The sequence below is a fragment of the Podarcis pityusensis genome (assembly GCF_964106645.2).
Source record: "Podarcis pityusensis genome assembly, chromosome: Z".
In the NCBI taxonomy this organism is placed as follows: domain Eukaryota; kingdom Metazoa; phylum Chordata; class Lepidosauria; order Squamata; family Lacertidae; genus Podarcis; species Podarcis pityusensis.
Window position 1 is genome coordinate 13069413 of NC_138044.1, and position 27270 is coordinate 13096682.

Sequence of the window (27270 nt, forward strand, 5' to 3'; positions counted from 1 at the left end):
ATAAGAAACGTCACAAAAAGAAGAAAACAAACAGATGTGGACAAAACGTAAGCCCAGCCTTCCTTCCCTAACATGGTGGCCTCCAAATGGGGCTAGACTAAAACTAGAATGGCTCTGCCAGTCCGTGGCTCTCTGGCACCACCTATCTTGGGCTCCCTGCCTTCTGCCCTACTAATCCCAAATGGACACCAACCATCACCACTTGGATATAACAACTTTTTGGTGCCCCATTTAGGTTATTTTCCTTTTGTAATATTTTATTAAGTTTCCATTTCATAATATTTAAATACATCCTTATTTATTATCCTTACTATATGCTCATATCAGTTAATCAACTTCCCTCCCTCCCGACTCATGGTTTTCATAATTCATTTCATAATTCATTGTACCTCTTCCTATTTACATTTCACTTATTCCAATTATCAGAAATTTTAAATAAATATAAAAAGGTAATAATCATTGTCATTACAAGTCTTTTTATATCAGCCCTACTAGTGTTGTTAATTGTTTACAATTGTCCTTCAAATATTGTATAAATTTACTCCAGTCTTTTTGGAAAGCTTGATCACACCGGTTTCGGATTTTCCCGGTCAGCTTTGCCAATTCTGCATATTCCATCATCTTCATCTGACACTCTTCTAACGTTGGTATTTCTTGTTGTTTTCATTTTGGGGCTAAAAGAGTCCTTGCTGCTGTTGTTGCATACATAAACAATTTTTGATCTTTTTTTGGAATTTCCTTGCCTATTGTACCCTATAAGAATGCTTCTGATTTTTTTAACAAATGTATTTTTATACATTTTCTTTAACTCTTTATATACATTTCCCAGAAAGCTTTCACCTTACTACATGTCCACCACATGATAGAAATTCCCTTCCTTTTCTTTACAATTTCCAACATTCCTTATTTTTTGTTTTATACATTTTAGAAAGCTTAACTGGTATCAAATACCATCTATACATCATTTTCAACACATTCTCCTTTAATGAACTACAGGCAGTAAATTTAATTCCTTCATTCCATAACCTTTCCCATCATTCTAATTGAATATTACAGTGGCACCTTGGGTTTACACTGAACCTGACGCTTCAGGTTACAGACGCTTTGTGTTACAGACTCCAATAACCCAGAAATAGTACCTCAGGTTAAGAACTTTGCTTCAGGATGAGAACAAAAATCACGCGGCGGCGGCACGGTGGCAAAGGAGGCCCCATTAGCTAAAGTGGTGCTTCAGGTTAAGAACAGTTTCAGGTTATGAACGGACCTGCAGAACAAATTAAGTTCTTAACCCGAGGTACCACTGTATAACCAAAATCTTTAGCCCATTGTATCATAATCACTTTAACTTCTTCATCTTTAGTATGCCATTCTAATAATAATTTATATATTTTCGACAATCATCCAGCAACTCTGTTTCCAGCTTGGATCTTATCGTTTCAAAGCCCATATTCTTTTTATCCTAATTAAACACATCATCTACCTGGTGATATTGCAACCAATATGTCATTAAATCTTTTATTTCATCAAATGTTTTTAATTTTAGCTTGTTGTCTACTTCTATCAATAAATCTCTATATGTGGCCCACTTTCCTTTCATATTTAATCTCTTTACCAATATTGCTTCTACTGGTGAGAGCCACCAAGGAGTTTTCCGTTCCAACAAGCTTTTATATCTATTCCATACCTCATAAATTGATTTTCTTATCGTGTGGTTCAGGAATCCTCTATGAACTTTAACTTTATCATACCATAAATTAGCATGCCAACCATATCTGTTATCATATCATTCTAAACAAATCTGTATTCTCTTATAAAATCCAATCTCTCAACCAGCATAGGCAGGACACTTCATAATATATCTTCAGGTCTGGCAACGAGAATCCGCCTCTTTCCTTTATATACTTTATATTTAATTCTTCGTTTCTTCCCTTGCCAGATAAACTTTGATAATATTTTTTGCCACTCCCTGAATTGTCCTACCCCGCTGATCACTGGGATTGTTTGAAATAAAAACATTTTAGGTAACACATTCATCTTTACAGCCAATATTCTTCCCCAAAGAGATAGTTTATCCTTCCCCACACTTCTAAATCTCTCTTTACTTCATTCCAAACAGGTATGTAATTATTCTTATACAAATTAATATTTTTTGCAGTTAACCGTATTCCCAAATATTTCACCTTTTTAACAATCAATATTTCAGTCTTGTGTTGCAACTCTTCTATCCTATCTCTATCTAAATTTTTAACTAACATTTTCATTTTGGCTTTGTTAAGTCTAAAACCAGCTAATTGCCCAAATTCTTCCATCCTCTCCAGTGCTTCCGGTACACTGGATAAGGGTTCTAATGTTAATACAAGTTCATCAGCAAAGGCTTTTAATTTATATTCTCTGGAACCAACTCTAATTCCTTTTACACTTTCATCCACTTTTAAGTTCTTTGTCAGGACCTCTAGGATCGTTATATATAATATAACGGGCATCCCTGTCTTATTCCTTTTGTTATTTCAAATTTTTCACTTAAAACATTATTAACTATTAATCTTGCCTTGTGTTCTGAATATCTAGCTTCTATTCCTCTAAGGAAACATTGCCCCATGTCCATTAATTCCAAATTTTTCTTCATAAAGTACCAAGAGATATTATCAAACGCTTTTTCAGCATCAATAAACATTAAAGCAGCTTGCTTATAATTTCTGGTCTCCAGATATTCTACTATACCAATTATATTTCTTACGTTAGCTTTCATCTCTTGACCAGGAAAAAGCCTGCTTGATCCTCGTGTATCACCTCCTTCAAAATTTCTTTTAACCTATTTGCTAAGATACTAGCAAATAGCTTATAATAATTGTTTAACAGCGATATTGGTCTATAATTTTTAACTTTAAGTAAATCCGTATCTTGCTTTGGAATCGATGTTATGTATGCATCCTTCCATGTCATCAAAATCTTTCCTTTCATCAATATATTATTTATTACTTCTCTTAAGGGTAATGTCAGCTGTTCACTCAATTTTTTGTAATATGTTGCCATAAGTCAATCCGGGCCTGGTGCTTTCCCACTCTTCATTTGTTTTATAGCTGTTTGTACTTCAATATTCATTATTAAAGAATTCAGTTGTTCCTTTATGTCATTCGGAATCTTCTGTAATTTGTTCAGTTCCAGGTAATCCACTATTTTTTCTTTTATAAGTCTTTATAAAATTTCTGGAAATTCTTCCTAATCTCTCGCGGATTTTCGATTATTTTATCTTCATTTAGTTTATTCTCCCATCTTCTTCCTTTCTCCATATCTAAGCCAATCCTTTGCTTTTGCACTACTAAAAGCTTGATCGAAACATCCCACCACCCTTCCAATAAAAGGATAGTAGAGGCCTCCGGGTATAGGGCGGTATATAAATTCAAATAATAATAATAATAATAATAATAATAATAATAATAATAATAATTCTGCATGAGGCTCGGCAAAGAGACGCTGCCATAAAAGCTTTCTGATTGATGTGCGGCATGAACAGCAAGGAACAGCTCCCCTGGGGAACTGCCCTGCCAACCCCATCCCCATCGGGTCTGACCAGCATCTCGTTCTCTGCCAGCTTATTTATGGCCTCAGTAGCTTTCCACCACGAAGGGGTGTGAAAACAGACAAAGATATTTTAACTATGTCACCTTCTTCCAGCTAAGGATCTAAGTCAGGGATGAGAGAACTCAGGCCACGCCCTCTTCCCCCAAGGGCATACCTCTCCCCAGCCCTGCACTGCACCCTCCCTGGGTGCTTTCGCCTAGCTGAAATGTGCCCCTCAGCTTTGATTGTGCCTCTGTCATGCCAGAATGATGACACTGATACGTGAGTGTGGGCATGAGTGCTGATTCCCACTTCATTTAATTCACAGATGCATGCCCATAAATGTATTTTTATGTCTTCCAAAGCATAACGGCACATAGCACATACCATTAGAACTCGTCAGTAAAGGCTCACGTCCGGCAGAGCTTTAAATTTAAAGGGGCAAGCTGTCAAAACCTCTGCTGTCAAAATTGTTGTGCCATAGCGCCCCTAGAGGTCACTTCAGCACAAGAGCAGGCAATACCTCTGGTTTCTAAGATTAAGATAACTCACTGCACCAATGTAACAAGCAGCTCAGCAGGATGGGGATACTTTCTATCTTAACCGGAAACAATTAATCAAGCTTGTTTAACTAAGGAAACTCTGTGTGTGTGTGTGTGTGTGTGTGTGTGTGTGTGTGTATATATGAATGAAAGAATGAAACACTGTTTAAAACGGTTTGTAAGTGCTTTATTCTGTATACAGTGGTACCTTGGGTTAAGAACTTAATTCGTTCTGGATGTCCATTCTTAACCTGAAACTGTTCTTAACCTGAAGCACCACTTTAGCTAATGGGACCTCCTGCTGCTGCTGCACTGCCGGAGCATGATGTCTGTTCTCATCATGAAGCAAAGGTCTTAATCCGAGGTACTATTTCTGGGTTAGCGGAGTCTGTAACACGAAGCGTCTGTAACCTGAAGCATATGTAACCCGAGGTACCACTGTAACTAACTTCCAAAATATCATGCATTCTGGGAAACTGCTGCCGTCATAATAACCCCCTGAGCATGGGAGCAGGTAGGCTGCAACCTGTCAGGGGAAGCATTTGGGCAGGGTTTCTCCAACACAAAGGATATTGATGGAGGTGACTGATAAGATATGTAGCAATGTTTGCCTAGAACAGTGATGTTCTAGAGTGATGTTTTAGAGATCGAGTGCCGAAACTGCAACCCAAAACCCACTTATTTATCGCAAAGTGCCAACACGGCAATTTAACCTATACATCTAATTGTTTTCTGTGTGTTTCATGTTTCTTCTTTATGACTGCTGTTGTAATAAATAATCCTTCATAAAAGTTCTTGCATTACATTCTTCATTACATTATCTTTCCATTGATATATAATTTTACGGTATAACTCAGTGCTTTTTTTCTAAAAAAAAAAAAAAAGTGATTAGGGGTACTCTCATATTGACTCAAGAAAATCACCACCAGGGGAAAAACAAATACAGTTCAAATTAGGAAAAATAAATACAGTTCAAATTGGGAAAAATAAATACAGTTCAAATTGGGAAAAATAAATACAGTGGTACCTCAGTTTTTGAACAGCTTAGTTCTCAAACTACTTAGAACCTGAACACTTGAAACCCAGAAATGAGTGTTCCAGTTTTTGAACATTTTTCAGAAGCTGAATGTGCTCTGTTCTGAGTATAACTTCTGTTTTGAGTGCCACACTTCTGTTTTCCTAGTGAGGGAAGCTGGGCCAGTGCCTGCAAGTGAGCAGTCACCTGCCACCCTCCAGCGCTGGGTCCCTCCACTGCTGCCACAACAACAACCATCCCCTCCTCCAGCTCTGGTAGCCCCGCGCTGAGTGAGAAGGCTGGGCTGGAGGGGCAAGCAAGCAGGCAAGGGATGCCGCTGCCACCCCCCCCCCAGCCTGCTTCTGCTTGCAGGCAAGTAGGAGTGGAATTAGGCTGCTCAGCTGGGGAGGCGCAGGTTCTCTCACACTTTCCATTGAGCGTGGCTGCACTCCCCTCAAGGGAGAAGTTTAAAGGAGCTCCCACCTCTGCATCAGATCCCCTGCAATCCTATGAAGGCAGCCAGGCTGAATAGTTGCTGGGGTTGGGGAAGGTGGAGGCAGCCCGAAAGCTGCACTGAGAGCTCCTGCACCACCTGAAGGCAGCCAAGCGCTCCTTAGCTGAGCTGCCCGATCCCGCTCCTACTTGCGTGCAAGCAGGAGTGGAGGCAGGGATCCCTCAGCGCGAAGCCTCCACTCCACTTCTGAGAGATCCCCGCCTCCACTGCTGCTTGCACGCAAGCCCTCCTCTCCTCCCACCCCCAAGCACAGAAGCAACGGCCCTGCTGGGGCGACGCTGCGCATACCCACAGAGAGGGCTCGGAGTCCCCTCTTTGGCATGAGTGCCATAGGTTCACCACCACTGGCCTAGACGGACCGATGAATAGGATGTACCGATCCTGTTGATTGTTCACAATATCTTCTGAATGCAACTTGCAGAAATTGTTCTGAAAGTCAATGCCTCATGTAAATTCTTTCTGGAAAAGTGTAAGACCTGCAGTCCATAACTGTCCTGATTGACACATTGTAATTTTGACCTGACTGACCTACTGTAAACTGCCCCCCACCCTCAATTGGTGATGTATCCTTGATGTTTTCCTATGTGTTACTGATATATGTGAGGTGAGATTTCTTGTCATTTCACGAGAAATGTAAACCTTTAAAAGGCAGAGCACACTTTGTCTGGGCTTCTCCTTTCTTTACCTTTAGAGAGGTTGTGTCTTTGTTGTGACAAATTAACGACAAAAGGCTTAAGAGCCCACTTTGCTTTGGATATTTTCCTGGTTGTCTTCCCTTTTATTTCTACACTGATCGAGGAAACTGGTTTCTAGCAAAGTACCTCAGGTAACAGGCCAGTTCTAAAGTGAGCACTGATTTCATGTATCAACACAGAGGGGTGTGTGAGAATGTGTAGACACTGGCCTGCTGTACAAAAGGGATCATGTCAATTTTTTGGTTTGCTTACTTTCACCTCTGGCCCCGCCCACTACGAGTATGTGGCCCCCAGAAGGCTATGAGAAGGAAATGCAATCCTTGGGCTGAAAAAAGTTCCCTCACTGCTCTCCTGGGGGTTCAGCAAAACCAAGCATACACACCTCAGGACACACACACTCTCTAGGGTCTCATGAAGCCAATGAGAAACACTTACCATTGCCCACTGCCTGGCTTTGATCCTCATCTGGGTGTAGCTGCGCTCTTCAGCATACAGGGCACCCATGAATGAGCCAATGGAGGTGCCACCAATCATGTCAACTGGGATGCCAGCTTCATTCAGCGCTCGGATGACACCCACTTGGGAACATCCTCTGGAGCAATGCAAGATAGGAGTAGCAGGGGGAGAGATAAAAAGTACATTAATAGAGGAACCAGTCAACTGTAGAGAAAACCTAAAATGGCAGCTGTCAAAAGAAATGCGAGGCTCCTCTGGCTGGAGAGGACTTCAAAAGTTAGGCCTGTGGTCAATCCACTTTAAAAAAGAGAATTGACACCCAATACATGCTATTTCAGCACAACAAAAAGCATTACTCCAGGACCTCAAGAAGATTATGCAAAACACTCACATGTATAAATTGTGTAAGATGGTGAAGATCTGCACAAAACTATTCTCTGTTCAGGAACCCCACCTGCTAATCTCATACTGACTGGGTTCAATCTAGGGGAGGCTGGATTGGACAGCTGGATCAGTGGCCGCTGATATTGACACTTGCTATTTAGTGATTTGTTATAAATTGTTGTGTTCTTACTTTAAAGATTGTGAGATTTTTTTCCTCCTATAGCTTTTTTTGGTATTTCTTCTCTTCTTTTGTTTGAAAACCACATTGTGAGTTGTGCATAGGGTAGTATATAAATAAATCTCAATGTATAAAAATTAAAAATAATACTGCATTGACTTATCCTGCTAACCAAAAAAAAAAAAAAGAGGGCAAGAAAGCAACAACCCTGCTATCATAATCACTAGAACTCTTATTCAGCAACTTCTCTGGCTTGTGAGATTTCAGCAGGTGCATAAGCCCTCTGAGAAGAACTTCGAAATTTTGATAAAATCAAATTTGCTGAGATCAACATTCAGAAGCTGAAATCCACACCCAGCACAAGATTCCTAGGCTTTACTTCTCTGCCCCAGTGGCCTACAAAAAACCCAGCCCAGGATAAAATTAACTCAGTGGTGCGGAGTGGGGACACTCTGTATATGCTCAGTTTATCCTCCCTAGGTCTTGACATTGAAGATGGACAACAAAGCTAAGCTGTGGTGAGCTTTGAGCCATCCTGGGTCCAAGATAAAAAGAGACACCACACCAGGTTTAGCCCAGCTCTTGTGCAATAAGGCCCAAGATGGATACACAACAGGTGCTGGGGTTAAACTTGGGACCTTCTGCATGCAAGGCAGATGCTCTGCTACTACAGCCATACCTCTTAAGATTCTAATTCTCATAGCTCCGAATTAAACAGGGAGTAGGATACTGTCTTACACCAAGTCAGTTCTGTGGTCCATCTAGATCAGTATTATCTACACTGAATGACAGCAGCTGTGAATCAGGTAGGTAGTCTATCCTAGCCCTACCTAGAGAAGCTTAGGATTGAGCCTGGGACCTCCTCCCTGCAAAGCCACAGCTCTACTACTAGCTATGGCCCTTCCACCTAAGACAGCTGCCTCATAGAAGGACCAGCCCTGAACTTGTCCCTATTCCTCCTCATCCTGTTTTAGAGTAGTCCCAACAGGCCTATTGGCAAGATTGGCCTGGCCCACGCTGACCTCTGGTCTGGCCATGTCAGTGTGCTCCCCTCTGCACCACACACCCTCACAGCTTCACAAACAGTAGAGTTGGATAGACACCAAAATCCAGCTTGCTCCCCCCTTGGATAGTTGTTTTCGCTTAGCAGACATGAAACGTTGCAATTTGAGCACAGTTATGTGTTGGGAACTGTGACAGGGAAAGTAAGGGGGGAGAGCAAGAGAGAGTGCACTGCTTCTGTTCTCTATCATGACAAATTGCAAAAAGGGAAAAAAGAGGTAATTACCATGAAGTGGCTGGCTGGAAGGAAGAAGAAGAAAGGAAGAACAGAAGAAAGTATCTCAACGGTAATTGTTACCTGAGATGCCTGGCAAAGTTGCCTTTTTCGGGAACATAAAGCAGCCCCCCCCCCCAATCACCACGGAGAGGCTGTCTTTTGCCTGTCTTATGTGCCGCTGGCTATGGTTCAGCAAGAAAGAAAACCAAACAAAAGGAAAACGCCACAGTTCACTGTGAATGCCAAGTGCCTGTCAGAAACAGGCAGCCTCCCTTTCAGGGTCCAGGAACGGCTTTTAAAACATTTGCCCCCCTCTCCCCCACAATGCAAAAAATAATAATATGGGGGGTGGGGATGGTGCTTGCATATGAGGCCATGTGTGGAGGATGATTCTCCAAACAGAGCAGAATGTGGTGCTGGGTGTAGTTTCGCTTCACAAGTCTGTGCTTTAAATTTTCAGTCTGGGGACTGGGGAGCCTTCAGGGGGCAGCATGCCAGGGGTGGGCAGAGCCAGCAAGAAAATATGTGGGGCAATGAATGCAGAATTTACCTCTATACGGTGGGCTGCCTAAACCCACTCCCCCTACCTCAGTCAACCATCACTTCAGATAATAAGCATTATCCGAGTCTCAAGGATACATCCCAGCCAGGCAAAAAACACACGGAATAGGAAGCAGGGCCAGAAGGATATGGGACCTGGGAAGAGTCCCAAGGGTCAGGCAGAGAGGCCTGGAGGTTTAATTTGCCTTCACCCTAGTGTCACTAAGCCCAAGAATGTGCAACTGAATTAGCTGCCTCCTGCTTACATGGACTCCATTTTTCTACCCTTCCTCTGTGCTGAATTTCAAATCAGAAACCTCTTCAGGGCAAGGGCTGCAGACCGACCATACATTTAAAGTACATGGTTTCCCTCAAAGAGTCCTGGGAAATGTAGTTTAACCCTCACAGAGCTTAGAATTTCCAACCTCCTTAACAAACTAGTGCCTATGATTCTTCCTGGGGAGTAGGGCTTTAAATGTATGGTGCGTACACAACCTAGCACTTTGCAAACCTCTATATCGTAGCAATTATAAAGTCTCAATAAGTTCCTCAGAATTTATTGTTATGAGCGAGAGAGCATGCATATACATCCATTGGCAGCCATGAGGCTTTAACAAGCAGTAAAAAGTTAAAGGTAAAGGACCCCTGACAGTTAAGTCCAGTCGTGAACGACTCTGGGGTGGTGGCGCTCATCTCGCTTTACTGGCCGAGGGAGCCGACGTTTGTCCGCAGACAGTTTTTCCGGGTCATGTGGCCTGCATGACTAAGCTGCTTCTGGCGAAACCAGAGCAGTGCACGGAAACGCCATTTACCTTCCCGCCGTAGCGGTACCTATTTATCTACTTGCACTTTGACGTACTTTCAAACTGCTAGGTTGGCAGGAGCTGGGACTGAACAACGGGAGCTCACCCCATCGTGGGGATTCGAACCGCCAACCTTTTGATCAGCAAGCCCAAGAGGCTCAGTGGTTTAGACCACAGCATCACCCACATCCCTTAACCTAAGCACAGAAAGAAATAACGCTTCCTTCCCTAAGAAGTGCATAATCTGACTATAACAGAGGAAAGGGTGGGGAAGAGAGGCCAGAGCTACAAGGTGGTGATGGTGGGAATGGGAAGAAACACAGTTACATGTCTTTATTTCAGTTGAAGATACAGAAGCAGCACTTGGCTGCTTTCTAAATTATTTATTTATTTAAATATTTCTATTAACCATTTCCAGTGCGGTAAATCCATTAAAACACTGCTAGCACACCTGCAGTAAATCCTGTTCTACTATGGCATGGAGGGGAGGAAGACAGAAAACAGAGGAGAAACAAAGGAATATATATGTATTTTTTAAAGAGAGTGAAGTAGTACAGTAAACCTGCAAGTTACATGCATTTAACTTGTGTGCATTCAGCTTTACGCATCTGGCAAACAAGCAAACAAACAAACAAATAGCAAGTGGGTGTCCACGGGAAAAGACCTGCCATTGAACAATATATGTTTCTATATGTGATTTTGGCTTTAGGTGCGATCCCTGGAATGTAACAGCCACATGTCACAGGCTTGCTGTATATTAAACACAATTTGAGAAGGGCTGCGTATCAGTGGTGGAGCATATGCTTGGAAAATCCCAGGTTCAATCCCCAGTGGCATCTCCAGGGAAGGCTGGAAGAGACCTGCGTCTCTAACCCTGGAGAGCTGCTGCCGGTCTGTGTAAACCACTGAACTAGATGGACCAGGGTCCTAATTCAGCTTAACACAGCTTCCTGTGTACCTCAGGGAACATCAGAGGAAAGGAAACAGCAGAAGGATAGAAGTAACCCTGAGAGCAGGTGACCTACCACACAGGGTTATTCCAAAGACAAATAAGGCGGGAGAGAGAGACTTAAAACAGTTTGTGGAGAGTGCTAGGAAATATGATCAACAAGATATGGGAAGAAGGCCTTCCAGGTCTTTTTGAGATTCTGATGTTCTCCCGGGTTGATTTCAGGGCCACCCTCACCCCCAATTTCATAAAGCTACAAATGCTGTCTCCCTCTCTCTCCTGCTCCCATCAGCTTGAAGCCAGAAGAGAAGGAAAAGTGGGATATTTAGAACATTTAACAAAAGGAGGGGAGGTATAAATACGCATCTGGGCTGGAACAAGTGTGTGGGCGATTTTTTACTTATGGCATTTCTCCCAAACCCTGGAACAATCAGTGAGGGACTTGCAGCTAGGTGTCAGGGGACTAATTACCCATGTGAAAGGAGAGGAGACAAGAAAATTCCAAGGTTCATTTCAATTTAAGGCGGGATGCATCAGCAAACACCCCCCACACCACTTCTGCAAGTGCCGCAACCTCCTCCCTCAAGGACAAAAGGGAATGACATTTACAACCCAGAGCCAGCAGCCCTAAATGATCCTGAATGGTCCACCAAGGATATAACAGGGGCAAACATCACCTCCGCACACGGTATAGTTGCTGAAAGACATGGGGAGGCGAATGGGGTGTGCAGAGAACAAAAGGAAGGCATGCAGTTCCTGGAGTTGCAGGAGCCCAGAATTGCCCTTGCATGTCTCAGTGCCGAAAGAGACTTCTCCAAAAATAACCTGCACACCAGTACAGAACTCTCCGCTTGCACACAGAGGCATTGTTTAGGATCAGCTGTCATAAAGATGTGTTGGGAGGGATTTGCTAGGTTCAAGGTTGAAGTCTTAATCTTCAAAGGGCTATTTTATTTAATTGTAACACTGATATCCCACCTTTGCCTCCAAGGAGCTCACGGTGGCAGACATGGTTCCCTTCCTCCTCATTTTATCCTCACAAGCAGCTTGTGAGGTAGCTTAGGCAGAGAGACTGTGACTGACCCGAGGTTACCCAGTGAGTTTCATGGCTGAGTAGCAATTTGAAGCCTGGTCTTCCAAGCCCTAGTCCACAGACTAACCACAACACCACACTGGCCTGAAAAACCTGGCCCCAAGGCACTTCAAAGGGCTATCTTATTCCTTATTCGGCACCTCAATCACAGAGAACTTCTGATGGGTACTTTTTGTGGTTCCCAGGGATAGAGTCTTCAGTGTGGCAGGATCTGCACTGCAGAACTCATTGCCCTAAGAAGTATGGTGGAAGACACCTCTGCTTTCCATTCAACGTCTGTTAAAGAACTGTACTGTTCCAACAGACCTTGGGAACTTTCCCTTTTTTAAAATCGATAATCTTTAATGATATGATAGTTATGCTTTTACAGGCTTTATTATTGTGGAACTGTGTATTCAATGTTGTAGAATCATAGAATTGTAGAGTTGAAAAGACCCTCAACAGCCGTCTAGTCCAACTCCCTGGAATGTACGCTGCCTTGTTATATTTTCTATGGAAGCATTGTTTGTAAATAGTAAATTAAATTAAAATGTATGAATTAAGTCAATAAATTCGAGCCAGGATTCGAGCCAGGATATCTGGTAGTTATAAAAGTGGAACCAAACCGGGGGGGGGGGGGGGCACACAAAATCCAGCCAGTTGCTGCAGTCAGTTAGTTACCTGGAGGGCCCAGAGAGGCACCCTCCACTAAGGCAAAATGGCCCAATGGATCTGGCAGCCTCCCAGTAGCCGAACCCCAGAAGGATCTCAAACCGCTTTGGCCAGTCTTACCGAGCTCCGCCTCCTCCAAGCACTAAAGCGACCGCATTCCCTGTCAGGACACGGGCCAGCCGGGAGAAGTCTGAATGTCTGTCCGGAAGCTTCTGAAACACCCTCTCGTACAGTTCTTTCTGAAGGTGAGAAAGAGAGAGGTGGTCAAGGCCATCTCAGATCAAGCATACAGAAGAGGGAACTTTGTATATATTTGAGGAAAGGGAGAGGATAGCTCCCCACTGTTTCAGAAAGAAAATCTCAGGTTGCAATGTACTGTTGTCTTAAAAAAATAAACCCACAACTAACTGAGATAATCAATTTATGTCAAAAGAAAGAAAAATGAACCCCCAATTACATGGAGTTGTATTCAGTGTTAAGTCACAATTCCCAGAGTAATTTAACGATCAATCCCAGGGGACCCTGGGAATTGTAGCTCTGTGAGGGGGATAGGGGCTCTCCTACCAAGTCTCAGCACCCTTTGCAAACTGCAGCTCCCAGGATTCCTTGGGGGGAAGCCATGATTATTTAAAGTGGCACCACAGTGCTTTAAATGTATGGTGCTTTTGGGGCCTCTGACACCACCTTATACAATTCTATGCCAGCCTAAGCAATGAACTGCCCAACTACTTAAACACACACCAAAAAGTGTGTCGTTTTCTGTTAATTTGGGCTGCAATCCAAATGTTTGCTGAATCATTCACAAGACCAGTTTTAACATAAACCCATCACAGGAAAACCAGCTGTGAGACCAGTCTCCCACTCTCTCATCATCATTACACAACTGCATTTGAACATATAAAGCGGCCTTAGTCAGAATGGATCCCTCCAGGCCAGAATTGTCTTCTCAGACACTGGAGAGCCACTGCCAGTCACACACAAACCACAGGGGAAAGGGGAGGATCTTTCTCAACCTAACTGGGTAACAGAACTGGCAACTGAACCTGAGACTCTGCCATGCAAAGCACTTAGCTGTGGTCCCCTGCCTAAAGATAAAGTAAGATTCTAGTCCTCATGGTTCTGAATAAAGAGCTGGTTTAAATAGGGATCTAAGAAGCTGCCTTATCTCAAGTCAGAACATTGGTCCATCTAGCTCAGTATTTTCTACATTGATTGGCAGCTGCCCAGGGTCTCATCCAGGGGGTTCTTTCCCTGGTCCCACCTGGAGACGCTGCGGATTGAACCTGGAACCTCTGGCATGCAAAGCATTTGCTCCAACACTGAGCGATGGCCACTCCCGTTTATTGACAGCATACAAAGTGCTCTATGTATGTCGCTGCAAGTCATCTTTGCAACAGCTACTGTGATACATGCTGGAGTTATTAGCGACATATCCCAAAAATGTATTGAGCAGTTCAACTAATGTATCTACTGGGCTTACAGCCAAAAGGAGATTTTGCACCTATGCTTCACAGCTCAGTCTTTGCTGCTGTGCACCTTGTCTTGCATCATTCCTAAGCTTTCAATCTCTCCTTCCTCTGTCTCCAAACCCAGCGGTAACAATACCACACATGGACTGTCCTGGCTTAACCCCAATGAAGAACTTGAACTCAGAGTGTGGTTTCTACTCAAATGCTTAATGCTCAGGTTGGTGTGATACATGGGCGAAACGCTGTTCAAAGGCACAAGGAAAGACCTTGATTCAACAATGGCATGCTCCCTGAAATCCTGTTATGAGGGAAAGGGGAGGGGCACAACTTAGCGGGGCCAGCGGTTCTGAGCCTTAGACTGGGCAAGCAGCCTAGCACTTTTCTAAGAAGAAGGAACCAGACGCATCTGTTCCATGCCTGTGCTGGCAGTCCCATGACCTGGGTGACAGAGGGGAGGCATTACTGCCTCCTCACAGCTGGACGGGACAGGAAGAGTAAAACACATGCACACACATGAAGGGTGGGACTAGAAATGGTTTCTGCTAACTCCAGAGGTAGCGCTGGTGGGGCAAAGATGATGAGCCCAAACCAGCCTCTAGCAACTCCAGAGATGAAACCTGTGCCTCACACTGTAGAGGACTAGTGGGGAGATTGGGTGAAGCAAGGGAAATTCCCCCCACATACTAAGACCTTACCTAGGATACTCTTTCTTGGGCTATCCCAGCCTGGGGAGAGACCTTCCGAGCCTACTAGATCCTTCCCAGTGTCATTCGTCGGCCACTGCTCTTCTCTGTCCTGCCCTTGCCAGCCCCCCACCTTGCCCTCTTCCACACACTCAGGATCTACGGCACACACATACACAACATACACACACTTTTCAGTTACGTGAGTAATATTGTCCAAATAAGCAATACAATAATGCTGATTTACTGAAAATGAATTACTGTACTCTTTTATTGAATGCGAATATAGCTTGTTAAACTTGGCAGATTCAGCACTTTTCACCTGGCCTATTTGCCATTCTCTTACACTGGATATATAACCCTAATCACTAACATCTGTCATATAAAATCCATGCTAAGCACATCATATATCATTTCTCTGTGTTCTTCTCAATGCTCTCTTTGCACCTGTTAATAAAGGACAGAACCTACATCAGCTTGAAAGCATGGATTTGGACCTAGTGATCATCCTACTCAACGGCAGAGCCATTGAAATTAATAGGCATGGCTATCTTGGATCAATTCATTTCAGTGGATCTACTCTGAACAAATATTGCATAGTAATCTGATATTTTGCAATTTCTTTATTGGTTTTAAACTCAACACACAGCATAGGAACATAACACTGTCAACATTTTTTGCCATGAAGACTGATCCCTACATTTCTTCTTTGGCAATCACTCATAGCCGAGTAAGATTGTCTTCCAAGAACACGGTCTTAACAGTAAGTGACTGTGGAGGCCAATTCTGGATCCACACGTCCTTCCACAGTGGGAACATAGGTTTCTGGGCAGCAATTGATCATGGTGAGGGTTTGCCAAATGTGCCTTCCTCTTAGCACATTTCTCCCTTTGGTCCTGAGTTCGAGCGTCTTCAAAGACCATGACACCTTTGGTAAAGGCCGTTCTCCGACTGGAGCACTCGCAGGCTAGTGTTTCTCAGTTGTCGGGGTTTATACAACATTTTTTTAGATTTGCCTTGAGAGAGTCTTTAAACCTCTCTTGTTGATCACCAGCATTACGCTTTCCATTTTCAAGTTTGGAATAGAGAAGTTGCTTGGAAGACTATAATCAGGCGTCCGAACAACATAACAAAGTTGATGTTGAAGAATCATTGCTTCGACACTGGTGATCTTTGCTTCTTCCAGTACACTGGCAAGTGATATGTAAAATATTTCAGAGATACCGTTGATGGAATCTTTTGAGGAGTTGGAGATGGAGTTTATAAGTGGTTCACATGCGCGCGCGCGCACACACACACACACACACACACACACTTGATGGCTGCTATAATCAGGCCAGCTAACAAGCATACAAAGGGGACTATACGTTATTCAGGAGAAGAGGGTCAATTGCTTCTGAGTAATTAATCAGGAAATAAAACAGCTCATCAAGGATGCCAGGGGGAAGCGGGGTGGGGAGAGTGCAAGGCTTGGTCTGATCGTCTCACACTGTGCAATTGCCTGACATGACAGAAGGCCACCCTAGGGTGGGTGTGGAAGGAAGGAAGAGTGAAGAAAACAACATACACACCCCACAAGGATACAAATATCTGGGGAGAAAGAGGCAAGCACCCAGATGCACAAACATCATCTCTCACACTCATAATATGGGGAAGCGTCCCCAGGGAGCACTCAGAGCTCGGTGACAGAGCACATGCTTAGCATGCAGAAGGTCCCAGATTCAGTCCCTCCCTTCTCCAGCAAAAAGAAGAGGAAAGAGCTTTTACCTGCTTAAGACCCTGAAGAGCAGCCAGTCAGAGCAGGCAATACTGGCCAAAGTGAAGATGGTCTGCTCTGTTATAAGGCAGCTTCTTCTGCACTTATGATGCTCACCTTAAGTAGTAGCTGATGGATCAGGCCAAAGACAGCCCATCTAGTTCAGCATTCTGTTCTCACAATGGCCAACCAGATGCCCCAATGGGATACCCGCAAGCAGGAAACATGAATGCAACAGCAACTTCCTCAGCTTGTTCTTTCCAGCAACTAGTATTAAGAGTATTCTGAGGCTTGCCTCAGACAGTGAGCAAGCCACGATGACTACTAGCCTTGATAGCTATGTTCTCCCTCTACCGGTGGAGGCAGTTGTTGTTGGCATCTGTCTGTCTTGAGAGACAATGGAGTGTGCCCCTGGGGGTGAAACTAAACTACTGGAGAATCACAGCACCTGCTGCCTGGGCAATGTGTAGAGAGAGAGGTCCTGGGCTGCCCAGATGAATAAGAATGCCCCCTCGGCCCTGTTTGTATAGTCCAAAGAAAAGCAGAGCAATATGCTTGGCACCAGCTTGGATGCATGGGTTGCTGGAAGGAGGTGTACAAACACCATCCAATCACTTTAGGGTCTCCACTTAGCCTTGTCTTCTCCTAAAGATATCCCACAAGGCAATGGAGGTTTAGGATCAGAGTCTTCCTTCTCCTAGATGGGCTACCTTCCCAGGTTGATGAGTCCCATCTGCCCTTCACTTTCCTCTACAGTAGTGTTTCCCAACTTTTCCCAACCATGGCCCCCTCCCGACTTTGTTTCCTTCCTGTGGCTCCCCCCATGGGTGTAGCCGGGGGGAGGGGCAAGGGGCAGCTGCCCCCCCAAGTAAGTAAAAATCAACACAAATCAATACAAATCTGAGGTTCTGCACCCCCAACAAAAATCCTGGCTAAATCCCATCCTCCCAGTAGAAAGGTAGCTATTTAAATGTTTTGTTTGTAAACAGAACATGTTTCATTTATAATTTTTATAATTTATACAAAATACAATTACATAAAATGATAGGAACATGATGCAATATTGTTGAAGAAGAAAAACATAGAATCATGGAGCTAGGAGGGACCCCCAATAGTCATATTTCTAGTGCAACCGCCTGCAATGTAGGAAACTCAGCTAAAGCATCCATGACAGATGGCCATCCAACCTCTGCTTAAAAACCTCCAAGGAAGGAGAGTCCACAACCTCCCAAAGGAGATCCATCTTCCATGTATTATAAAAAGTAAACACTTATTTGACCCCAGTTAATTAACACATAGGGGGAAACCTACAGATACAGTCCAAAAGGTGCTCAAGGATTTCTGTATATATGGGAGGATTTTTAAAAGCAAGTGGTCCTCACTGACCTGATCAAAAATATATTGTCATCCGGAGGAGCCCTGGCTGCCTAGATAAAATACTATAGCCCCACATACCCTTACCTGGGAGTAAGGCCCACTGTACTCATTGTGCCTTTCTTCTGAGTAGACAGTTATTTACTAGATGCAAGCGAGCAGCACCAAACGACCCTGCTTGGCTAGGCGCTGGGGTGGATTTCACCCCGTGCCTTGCAGAGCTGAGCCAATGCTGCCAACAGGCCCTGCGCCCCTCAGCAACATCCAAAGGCCCTGCTCCACTATGCGCTGGGGTGGATTGCACCCTGCGCCTTGCAGAGTCAGGCCCAGGCTGCCACCTGGCCCAGCACTGGTGGCAGCAACAAGCAGCTCCAGCTCACCCAGCCCTACCCATTGCCACCCCACTATAGCAGTTACCTGACCTTGAGGTTCTGCATCGCAAGCTCTACTGGTCAAAACGGGGGCCTCAGCAATCATCCTCTCCCACTGGAAACAAACCAGAACTGCCTCAAGAAAATGCATGTGGCAAAAAGGAGCATTAGGTCCTCGTGGGTCCCCTTAGGGTCCCCTTACCCACTTGTGATTGGTCCAGCGGATAGCCAGCCAATCAGGATTATTATTTTTTAAATGTTTTCTTCATTTCTCACTTCCCTCTGTGGCCCCCTAGCCTTGTGTTATGGCTCCCTCATTTACATGATTTTCACCTGTGGCCCCCTTGGAATATTCGGGGCGGGGGCGGGGGCATATGGCCTCTGGTTGGGAAACGTTGCTCTACAGCACATACATAAACTCCTTCTTGACCCTTGGACCCACTCTTGGTCTTGTCCACTCAATCCACCAGATCCTGTCTTTGCATGCAGGAGAAGTCCCTAATTCACTGAGGGTTTGAGACCCATCAACTACCCTCTCTTAATTTGGCTAGCCAGACAAAGCCATTTCCTGGGACATGGCCACTGTCGCATGCTGACAGCTTCGAGGAGCCACAGATGAGAATTGAGTGCAGGGCGGGGGAGGTGGACAAACTACCCCAGAAGGAGCACAACATGTCCACCACAAGAGGTACTACATGTCCCCTAACACCCCAGGCAGTATGCTTTTTAATACCAGTTGCTAGAAACTTCTGGAGGAGAAAGTGCTGCTGTGCTCAGGTCCCGTTTGCAGGCTTTCTACTAAGGCACCTGATTAGTCATTGCAAAAAGAGGATGTTGAACTAGATCGGCCATTGGACTATGTTCTTAGCAGAAGTAGCCATCGTGGTTCGTAGCTTGTGGCTGCACTTTCCCACACTGCTTGCCCTTACGACAGCCGATCTTAGGAGTCATTGGAAAACAGGATGGAGGCTTTCAGAATTTCCCTCTTGGGCAAAAGTTGTTGTGTATCAGAACAGCTAACCAGCAGTCTTAAAGCATGTTAGATGATGCTTTGGGTTGAACAACTGAGCTAGAATTCTGTATCTGCTAAGCGTGTTGGACCAAGGCCTAGTGTTCCATTCCCCATTCAACCACTGGGTTGACCTTGGGTCATTTAGTGTCTGGCTGCCTAACTGATCTCAAAGGGTTGTCACGAGGATAAAGTGAGAGGTGGATAACCCAAATACACCACCTTAAGCCTCTTGGTAAGAAAAGGTGGGATATAAATATAATAAAAAATAAAAATCCAGGTCTCATGGGTCAAGCATACACCAACTGCTGGGGTTCTGAGAAATACTGTTGGCAGATGGATGAAATGAAATGGGCATAGTAGCCACCAATAGTGACTTGGCAATGTAACAGGGCAGTGCTGACTGGTGACCACTGCGACCAGTAGGGCTGAAGGTAAGGAGATCAACAATAAGTGATGCCAGAGACAATGGCAGGAAGAGCTACACCCTGATTGGTTGTAAGAAGAGAGACAGGCATGAGCTAAACCAGTCTCCAGTTGAACAGGGGGTTTCCTCCTTCCCCCCCATGAAGCTACCTACCAGCTTGGGGAGGCTCCGCCGGGAGAAAACCCGCCTGGGGCAGCGAAGATGGAGGTGGGCTGAACACCAGCTACGCATGTTGAGCCATTCCACGGTCCGGGAGGGAAGGGGGCCATCCTCCCTGTGAAGTAGGATCAGCTGTTTCTGGGCTCGGACAGCCGTGTTCTCCAGCATCCGCTCCAGCTAGAACAACAATAGAAAATAATTGTCCAGGTGAGCACAGCTGCCAGTGGCACAGTCCCGCAGCAATCATCCCACATCACTCACAGACACACTTCATGTGCTAGCACACTGATTTAGTTGCCTGCTCCTGCCCCCAGGCCTGCAACAGGCACACTAGGGATAGTTAGTGATGCATGACCTTCGGAAATGCTGTGCTGCTACACAGCAAAGGTACATTTCTCCTAGTGACCATGGTGTGAATTCGGTACTACCATAGAATCAGCTTCTTGATGTGATAGGAATTTTGAGGTCTTAGATATATGTTAAATGTTCATAAGTGTACCAACCAAGCACATACATAGATCAGCACAGGAAGACTGACCTGGAACCATTTTGATTCCCAAACTGTCCCAAACTGACCAAATGTTTTCTCTGCAAGGTCAAAGGAAAATGGAAAAGCCTCCCCATTGTCTTTTCCTTCACAAATCCTGTCTTAAGGGTATGTCTGTATTTGAATAGGGTGTGAGCCTGTGACATGGCCCAGGAACTAAGTATTTATCATTACAAAAGACTGGCTAGGCTACCCAGGCAATCCAATCAAGTAACCTGTCAGACAGGAGATAAACAACTACAGGAGAAAAACAACATTCAAATTTCTGTTTTAAAACCGCCTTATCTGTGATGTAGGTATGATGTATCTGAGGGGTGGTCTTAGATTACACCCCTTCTGTGATGTATGTGATGTTTCTGGGGTTGGTCTTGATCTACAGGGTGGGAATTTCAAAAGTCTTTATAAGGCCTTGCACACCATTTTTCAGGGTTCCTCTTCCTTTCCTGCGGGTGAGGGGAGCACCCTGTTGCAACAGTTCAATAACGATCAAGTTTACTAGCTGCTTTGCTTCTCAATGTTCTCTGGTTGGCCACTGTTATTCTCTCCTACCAATAGGGAACCTATGTAAGGACTCTATATGGGCTCTTGGATACCCCATAAGGGAAACGGGCAATTTTCATTTACAACATAGATAATACCAGTTTCTGTTTTAAAAAAGAGAAGAAAGCATGTGCTTGAAAATGGATGGGCAGCAACTGGTTAATCTCATGGGCCAAAGGGTGGTTTGAGTACGATTTGGGGTGCCTAGAACAAGGTTTCATCCTTCCCTCACTTCCTCATGACCAGCAAAAGAATGGGAAAAAATATGCAAGGATAAAAATATAGGTTGTATCCAACTGTGTTCTTCTCAGAGTAGACCCCATGTAATTAATGGACCTTGGTGATGTGGTGCTTATATTGTCAGGACTAGAACCTGGGAGACTCAAGTTTAAATCCCTCCTTTGCCACGAAGTTAACTGAGTGATCTTGGACTAATCATCAACTCTCTGCCTAACCTGCCTCACAGGGTTGTTCCTAGAAGAGACATCTGATTAGCAACTGCAAGACAGGATGCTGCACTAGATGGGCCAATAGCCCATGGGTAGGCAAACTAAAAGGGACGCGGGTGGCGCTGTGGGTAAAACCTCAGTGCCTAGGACTTGCTGATCGTAAGGTCAGCGGTTCGAATCCCCGCGGCGGGGTGAGCTCCCGTCGTTCGGTCCCAGCTCCTGCCCACCTAGCAGTTCGAAAGCACCCCTAAGTGCAAGTAGATAAATAGGGACCGCTTTATAGCGGGAAGGTAAACGGTGTTTCCGTGTGCGGCGCTGGTGCTGGCTCACCAGTGCAGCCTCGTCACGCTGGCCATGTGACCCGGAAGTGTCTTCGGACGGCGCCGGCTCCCGGCCTCTTGAGTGAGATGAGCGCACAACCCTAGAGTCGGTCACGACTGGCCCGTACGGGCAGGGGTACCTTTACCTTTACCTAGGCAAACTAAGGCCCAGGGGCAGGATCCGGCCCAATCGCCTTCTAAATCCAGCCTGCAGACAGTCCGAGAATCAGTGTGTTTTTACATGAGTAGAATGTGTCCTTTTATTTAAAATGCATCTCTGGGTTATTTGTGGGGCCTGCCTGGTGTTTTTACATGAGTAGAATGTGTGTTTTTATTTAAAATGCATCTCTGGGTTATTTGTGGGGCATAGGAATTCGTTCATTTATTTCTCTTCAAAATACAGTCCAGCCCCCCCATATGGTCTGAGGGACAGTGGACCGTCCCCCTGCTGAAAAAGTTTGCTGACCCCAGCACTAGCCCGATCCACCAGGGGTCTTTATGTTCTAGTGCAGGTGCACTGAATTTGTATGACCATTAAAAAATTGGAGGGGTACTAGTTTCAGTTATTTTAAACTGTGTTTAATATTGTGTAATATGTTTTAATATTAATGTTGTATTTTAAATTGTAACCTGCCCTGGGATCTTAGGGTGAAGAGGAAGTAAGAAACTGTAATAATAAGAAATAATCATAATAGTCATAAGAAAGGGAGAGGCAAGAAAATCATCCCAGGGAGCAGATAACATATCTGGATGTTGATAACTTCTGTATCTCACAGCCTATTTATTATCTTGTCTCTATAAATAAGAAGCTCCAGGGCATTTCAATCATTTTCACCATCCTTCCCAAGCACTGTAGCTATGCTGGATGACTGAGAGACTGGTGTGGGGTTTTTATTTTGTTTTCCTACATTTTGCATAAGAAAGAGTGTGCATCTTGAGTTCAGATGGTCACAGCGTGCAACACTGGAAAGTGCAGGGGTGTCACTATGACAAAGGTGTTTGTGGTGCAGTCCTAAGTACAGGCTTGTGAATGCATTTTGTCAGGCTCTGCCATAATCAGAACAGAAGAAAGGAGAGAGAAAAGCAGCAGACCTCAGAATCCAACACAAAAGCAGCTTACATGGCCTGAATCTCATCTCGGTAAATCCGGTGCCTGCAGTTTAATCGGGAGTGCCAACCCTCAGCACAAGAGTTGATAAGCTCCAGCAGGCAGAAAGTTGACTTGCTTGCATAGTGGGGCTAAGCACGCTGCAGATGACACAGAAAGCAGCCCACAAGCAGAAAGCTGCTCTCTTAAATCCTCCCTCTCAGACATCTTTATACTGTACGTGATTTCATTTGCTAAGTGATATAGAATGCAGGATGGATGACATTTCAGTATGTTGTGCAGCTAGTTTGCAGACAGACTAGAGCATATCCACAGATTTGCAAGATACAATGGTGGTTTGCAAAGTGGGCTAGAAGTTCCAGATATGCAATATACCATGTTGGGTAAGGGCGCAGCACAGCTCTGCGGCAGACCAGGGCTCAATCTCCGAGATGTGCAGTTAGGGCTGGGGGCAAAACAGTCTGAAAACTTGGTGAGTCACTGCCAAGGATCAACGGTCTGGCTCAATATTAAGGCAGTTACAAAATTGCTCTATTATTCAAAATAATGATGAACAGAATCTTACTTTATGTTTAGAGGAAGGGCAGTATCTCAGTGGTACTGCATCTGCTTTGCATGGAAGAGGTCCCAGGTACAATTCCTGGCATCTCCAGGAAGGGCTGGTAAGAGCCTCTGCCTGAAGCCTAGACAGTTGCTGCAAGTCAGAGTAGAAAATACTGAGCCAAGTGGGATGACATAGTAGAAGGTAGAGGTTTGGGAAAGCCTCACCTCTCCAACTGTCGGCTCCTGTTCCCCCAGGCCCACAATCAAGATGCAATCGGCCTGCCGGATGCAACGCTGAGTCCAGGGCGTGAGAGTGCTGTCAGACTGGTAGAGCACGATGCGGTGCATGTCCTCCTGCTGGCCCAGCCAACTGGACAAGCGGTACTCGTGGATGCTGAAGAGGGGAGAGACACAAAGAGGAAGGACCGGTATGAGGGGGCTCTTTGTATCCAAAGGCCTTGGTCTTGAAGCATCAGTCAGAACCCATGATTGCGGGGACAGCAGGCGAGGAGAGGAATGGCAATGGCTACTAGCCAGGACGGCTGTGCTCTACCTCCACAGCTAGAGGTAGTTGTGCTTTGGAATACTGGCTGCTGGAAACAATGGGGGTGGGGTGAGTGCTCTTCTGCTCCTCCATCACTTTTAACTTGTATACCGTCTTTCTATCTTACAATACCAAGGCGGTTTACAAGCTGAAGAAACAAAGAATGTACGCCTTATAACAATCTAATGCAATACAATGGTATCTCCGGTTGCGGACGGGATCCATTCCAGAGGTCCAGTCGGATCCCGAGGTTTCCGCAACCTGAGGACCGCTTCTGCTCATGTGCGTGTGGCAAAGCCCGGTAAAATACTTCTGGGTTTGCCACATGTGCATCCCAAAATGGAGGTTTGACTGTACAAAAATGTGATAATAAAACATAACTTTAAAATGAGCAACCTACATCAAATAAAGTAACATTTAACAATCATTATAATAATATAGAATAATATTAAATATCAGCATATAAAAATTAAACAGAAATCTAAATAATTTCTAAACTACAATCAATAAAACAACAGCTAGCCACAGTGCATAAAATAATACAATACAAATTGAGAAGCAGAGACTGGAGGGTGGGGCAAGGCAGGTGGAAGAAGGCCTTGCCCCACCCCCGGCTCTGGGAGTCCTCATAAGGAAGCTATGCCTGGAGGAAGAACTGTGAGGGGAGAGACTTCATCAGGCAAGGCCTTCTTCCACCTGCCTTGCCCCACCCCCTGGCCTGGGAGTCCTCATAAGGTTTTCCCACAGGCATCTAGTTGACCACTTTCAGAACAGGATGTTGGGCTGGACAGGTCCCTGAATTGACCCAGCAGGCTCTTTGCATATAGCAGGGGTGGGGAAAGGCAGGATGCTGGGATTCTGGGACAAAGGAATGGGACTAAAGGTCCATCTGGTCCAGCATCCTCCTTCCCGCAGCAGCCTGCTAGATTGCTGTCCAGGAAGCTCACAAGCGAGGTGTGAAGTCAACAGGTTCTCATCAGTCCTCAGCTTCATGCCTTGAGCACCTGAAGCGCACACACTGGCTCAGTTTCCTGCACCTGTCTCACTTGAAAGGGTTTCCCTATAAGCACTGATCAGCTGATTGGTGCTGAAAGCACAAATTCAAAAGAAGATTGCTGCAAGGGTCAATCAGTGGTTACAGGGAACCCTTTGAACTTTTATAGGTGTCCCCTGACATTATCCCATTAGGTAACTGACTGGGGGATGGGTATGTTCTTGCCCACCTGTCAGAGCTAGTCAATGGGCAGGTGGAGGAATTGGAGATTTGGCTCACCAGTTTTCCCCACCCTGCGAGTGATAAAGCCTGCTGCATTTGACCCCTCCCTTATCCATTCTGCTGAGAGGGACCCAGGACATCTGCCTCAAAGTCCCACCCTGGCGGCACCTCTATCAGTATCTTCTCCTGTACAATCCCTGCTGAAATAAATGGGGGCTGTGCAGGAGGAGTAGTAATGTCAATGCAGCTCCCCTGTTTCATAGCGTATCCCTTGGGATATGTGAGTTGCCACCTCTCCCGTTAAAAGCAGCTCTTTCAGAATAGAGAGGGGTAGTGGTGGGAAAAAAATTCTGCATCAGAATGAGCACGGCACAGCACTGCACTGTACCATTTGGACATCTGCTCCCTCTGGGTGACTGTATTCTTCATTCTCAACTAAGCCCTCTTAAGAGCAGATCTACTTAAGGGAATGAGCCAAAGTAAGTCATGTCCATTGATTTCAATGAGTCTGCTCTGAATAGGACTAGCAGTGTAATTTGGCTTTATCAGAAAGCTTCCTTCCTACGCTCTATATGGCCCAATGCTATTCACCATCCTAACCTCAGGATCCAAATCTCCTACCTTAGCACAACCCATCCCCTGCAGCAGAGGGTTTCCCCAGCTCACTTCCTATTTGTGTGGGTTCTGCCTTCTTTCCATTCCACCCAGGAACTTTGTGTCAATAGACACAGGATGTGCAGATGCCAGCCATTAATCAGACATTTCATGACAACTTCTCAGAAAAGGAGGCAAAAACATCCAACGCCTTCAAAAGCAGAGCTAATTAACCTGACAGCTGCCTGATATTTCAGGGGCTTGACGAGCGAAAAATGAACCCACAGGAAATTAAGGGTGTTTCCCCCTCCTCTTTTCTTTTGTTTAATGGCAGTTTAAAATATTCAAGCTCCCTGCCAATCCCAGACTGGAGAATCCTAAACTTGTGCAGTTAGGGTTTATTTTCATTTTTTAAAATCCCGTTTGCACTTCCACTGATGTATACTGTATTGGTGGGGTCCACCTTGTTTTATTCACACAACATCCTTGTGAGGCAGGATAATTGAATTCAAATCAATTTTATGTATCGTTTTACATTGCTGGGACAACAGCATACTAAATATAATGAGGGGAGAAAAACCACATTAAAACAAAATAAATATTTTTTTAAAATCACCCAAAAATCATGTACAAAAATTACCCAGAACTATAAAATGCCCATACCACCCACATAAGAATGCCAAAAATAAACCACCAAGAGACAGACTGCTAGGGCTATCCAAATGCCCAGGTGAATAAAAAAATCTGTGTCTGGTGCTAAAAGGATGAAAAGCTCAAAACATCCTCCACAACACTAAAGAGACAACGCAGGAGTTACCTGTCCAAAGCTGCAGAACCAAGTTGCTGTTTGATGTTGTCACTGGTGAGGACCAGAGCAGGACCTAGAAAAAGAGAATATATTTATTTATAAATATATATATATCACTTTTCATCAAAAATATGTATCAGAGTGGTTTACAACAACTGTACATAAACTCATGCAATAAGAACCATATAAAAAGTTGAAATCAGAAATCAGCTAACTGTTGTGGAAAAATGTATTTTTGATTGCTTGCATAAGCCTGACAGAACAAAAAAGTTTTCAGCAGGCTTTTAAAAGTTGAAACAGAAAGTGCCTTCTGCATCTCTGTTGGCAAGGTGTTCTGCAGGAATGGGTCAATGATACAAAAGACACTATTTCTTGTTATTATCATCATATGAGCCTTGCCAGCTTGAAGAATTAGTGACATTCCTGCAGACGATCTCAGTGACTGAGCTGGGATATAAGGATTCAGGCAGTCCCCAATGCATTGCGGAGCTAAGCTGTTCAGGGCTTTTAAATGTAATACAAGGACCTCAAATCAGGCTTGGTAGTAGATGGGCAACCAGTGCATATGATGGTGCCCCAGGTTGTTGGTCAGATGCGCCCTCCAGCAGTTTGGCTGTTGCCTTCTGCACCAGCTGGAGTTTCTGAACCTGGCTCAAGGGTAGCCACACACAGAGTGCTTTGCAGTAATCCAGC

General features: G+C 44.7%; 1 protein-coding gene across 6 annotated transcripts in view; it reads right to left on the reverse strand.

Annotated features, from left to right (window-relative positions):
• PNPLA7 (patatin like domain 7, lysophospholipase) overlaps window positions 1–27270 on the reverse strand; it is a 114163-nt gene that overhangs the window by 18167 nt on the left and 68726 nt on the right. For all 6 annotated transcript variants that reach the window (XM_080989557.1, XM_080989556.1, XM_080989555.1 and 3 more), the window contains 5 exons: window positions 26587–26650; window positions 23641–23809; window positions 19903–20085; window positions 12781–12899; window positions 6763–6919 (listed from right to left, as the gene is read on the reverse strand). In XM_080989557.1, coding sequence (XP_080845683.1) covers window positions 6763–6919; window positions 12781–12899; window positions 19903–20085; window positions 23641–23809; window positions 26587–26650 — 692 coding nt within the window. The remainder of the gene's footprint in view (window positions 1–6762; window positions 6920–12780; window positions 12900–19902; window positions 20086–23640; window positions 23810–26586; window positions 26651–27270) is intronic.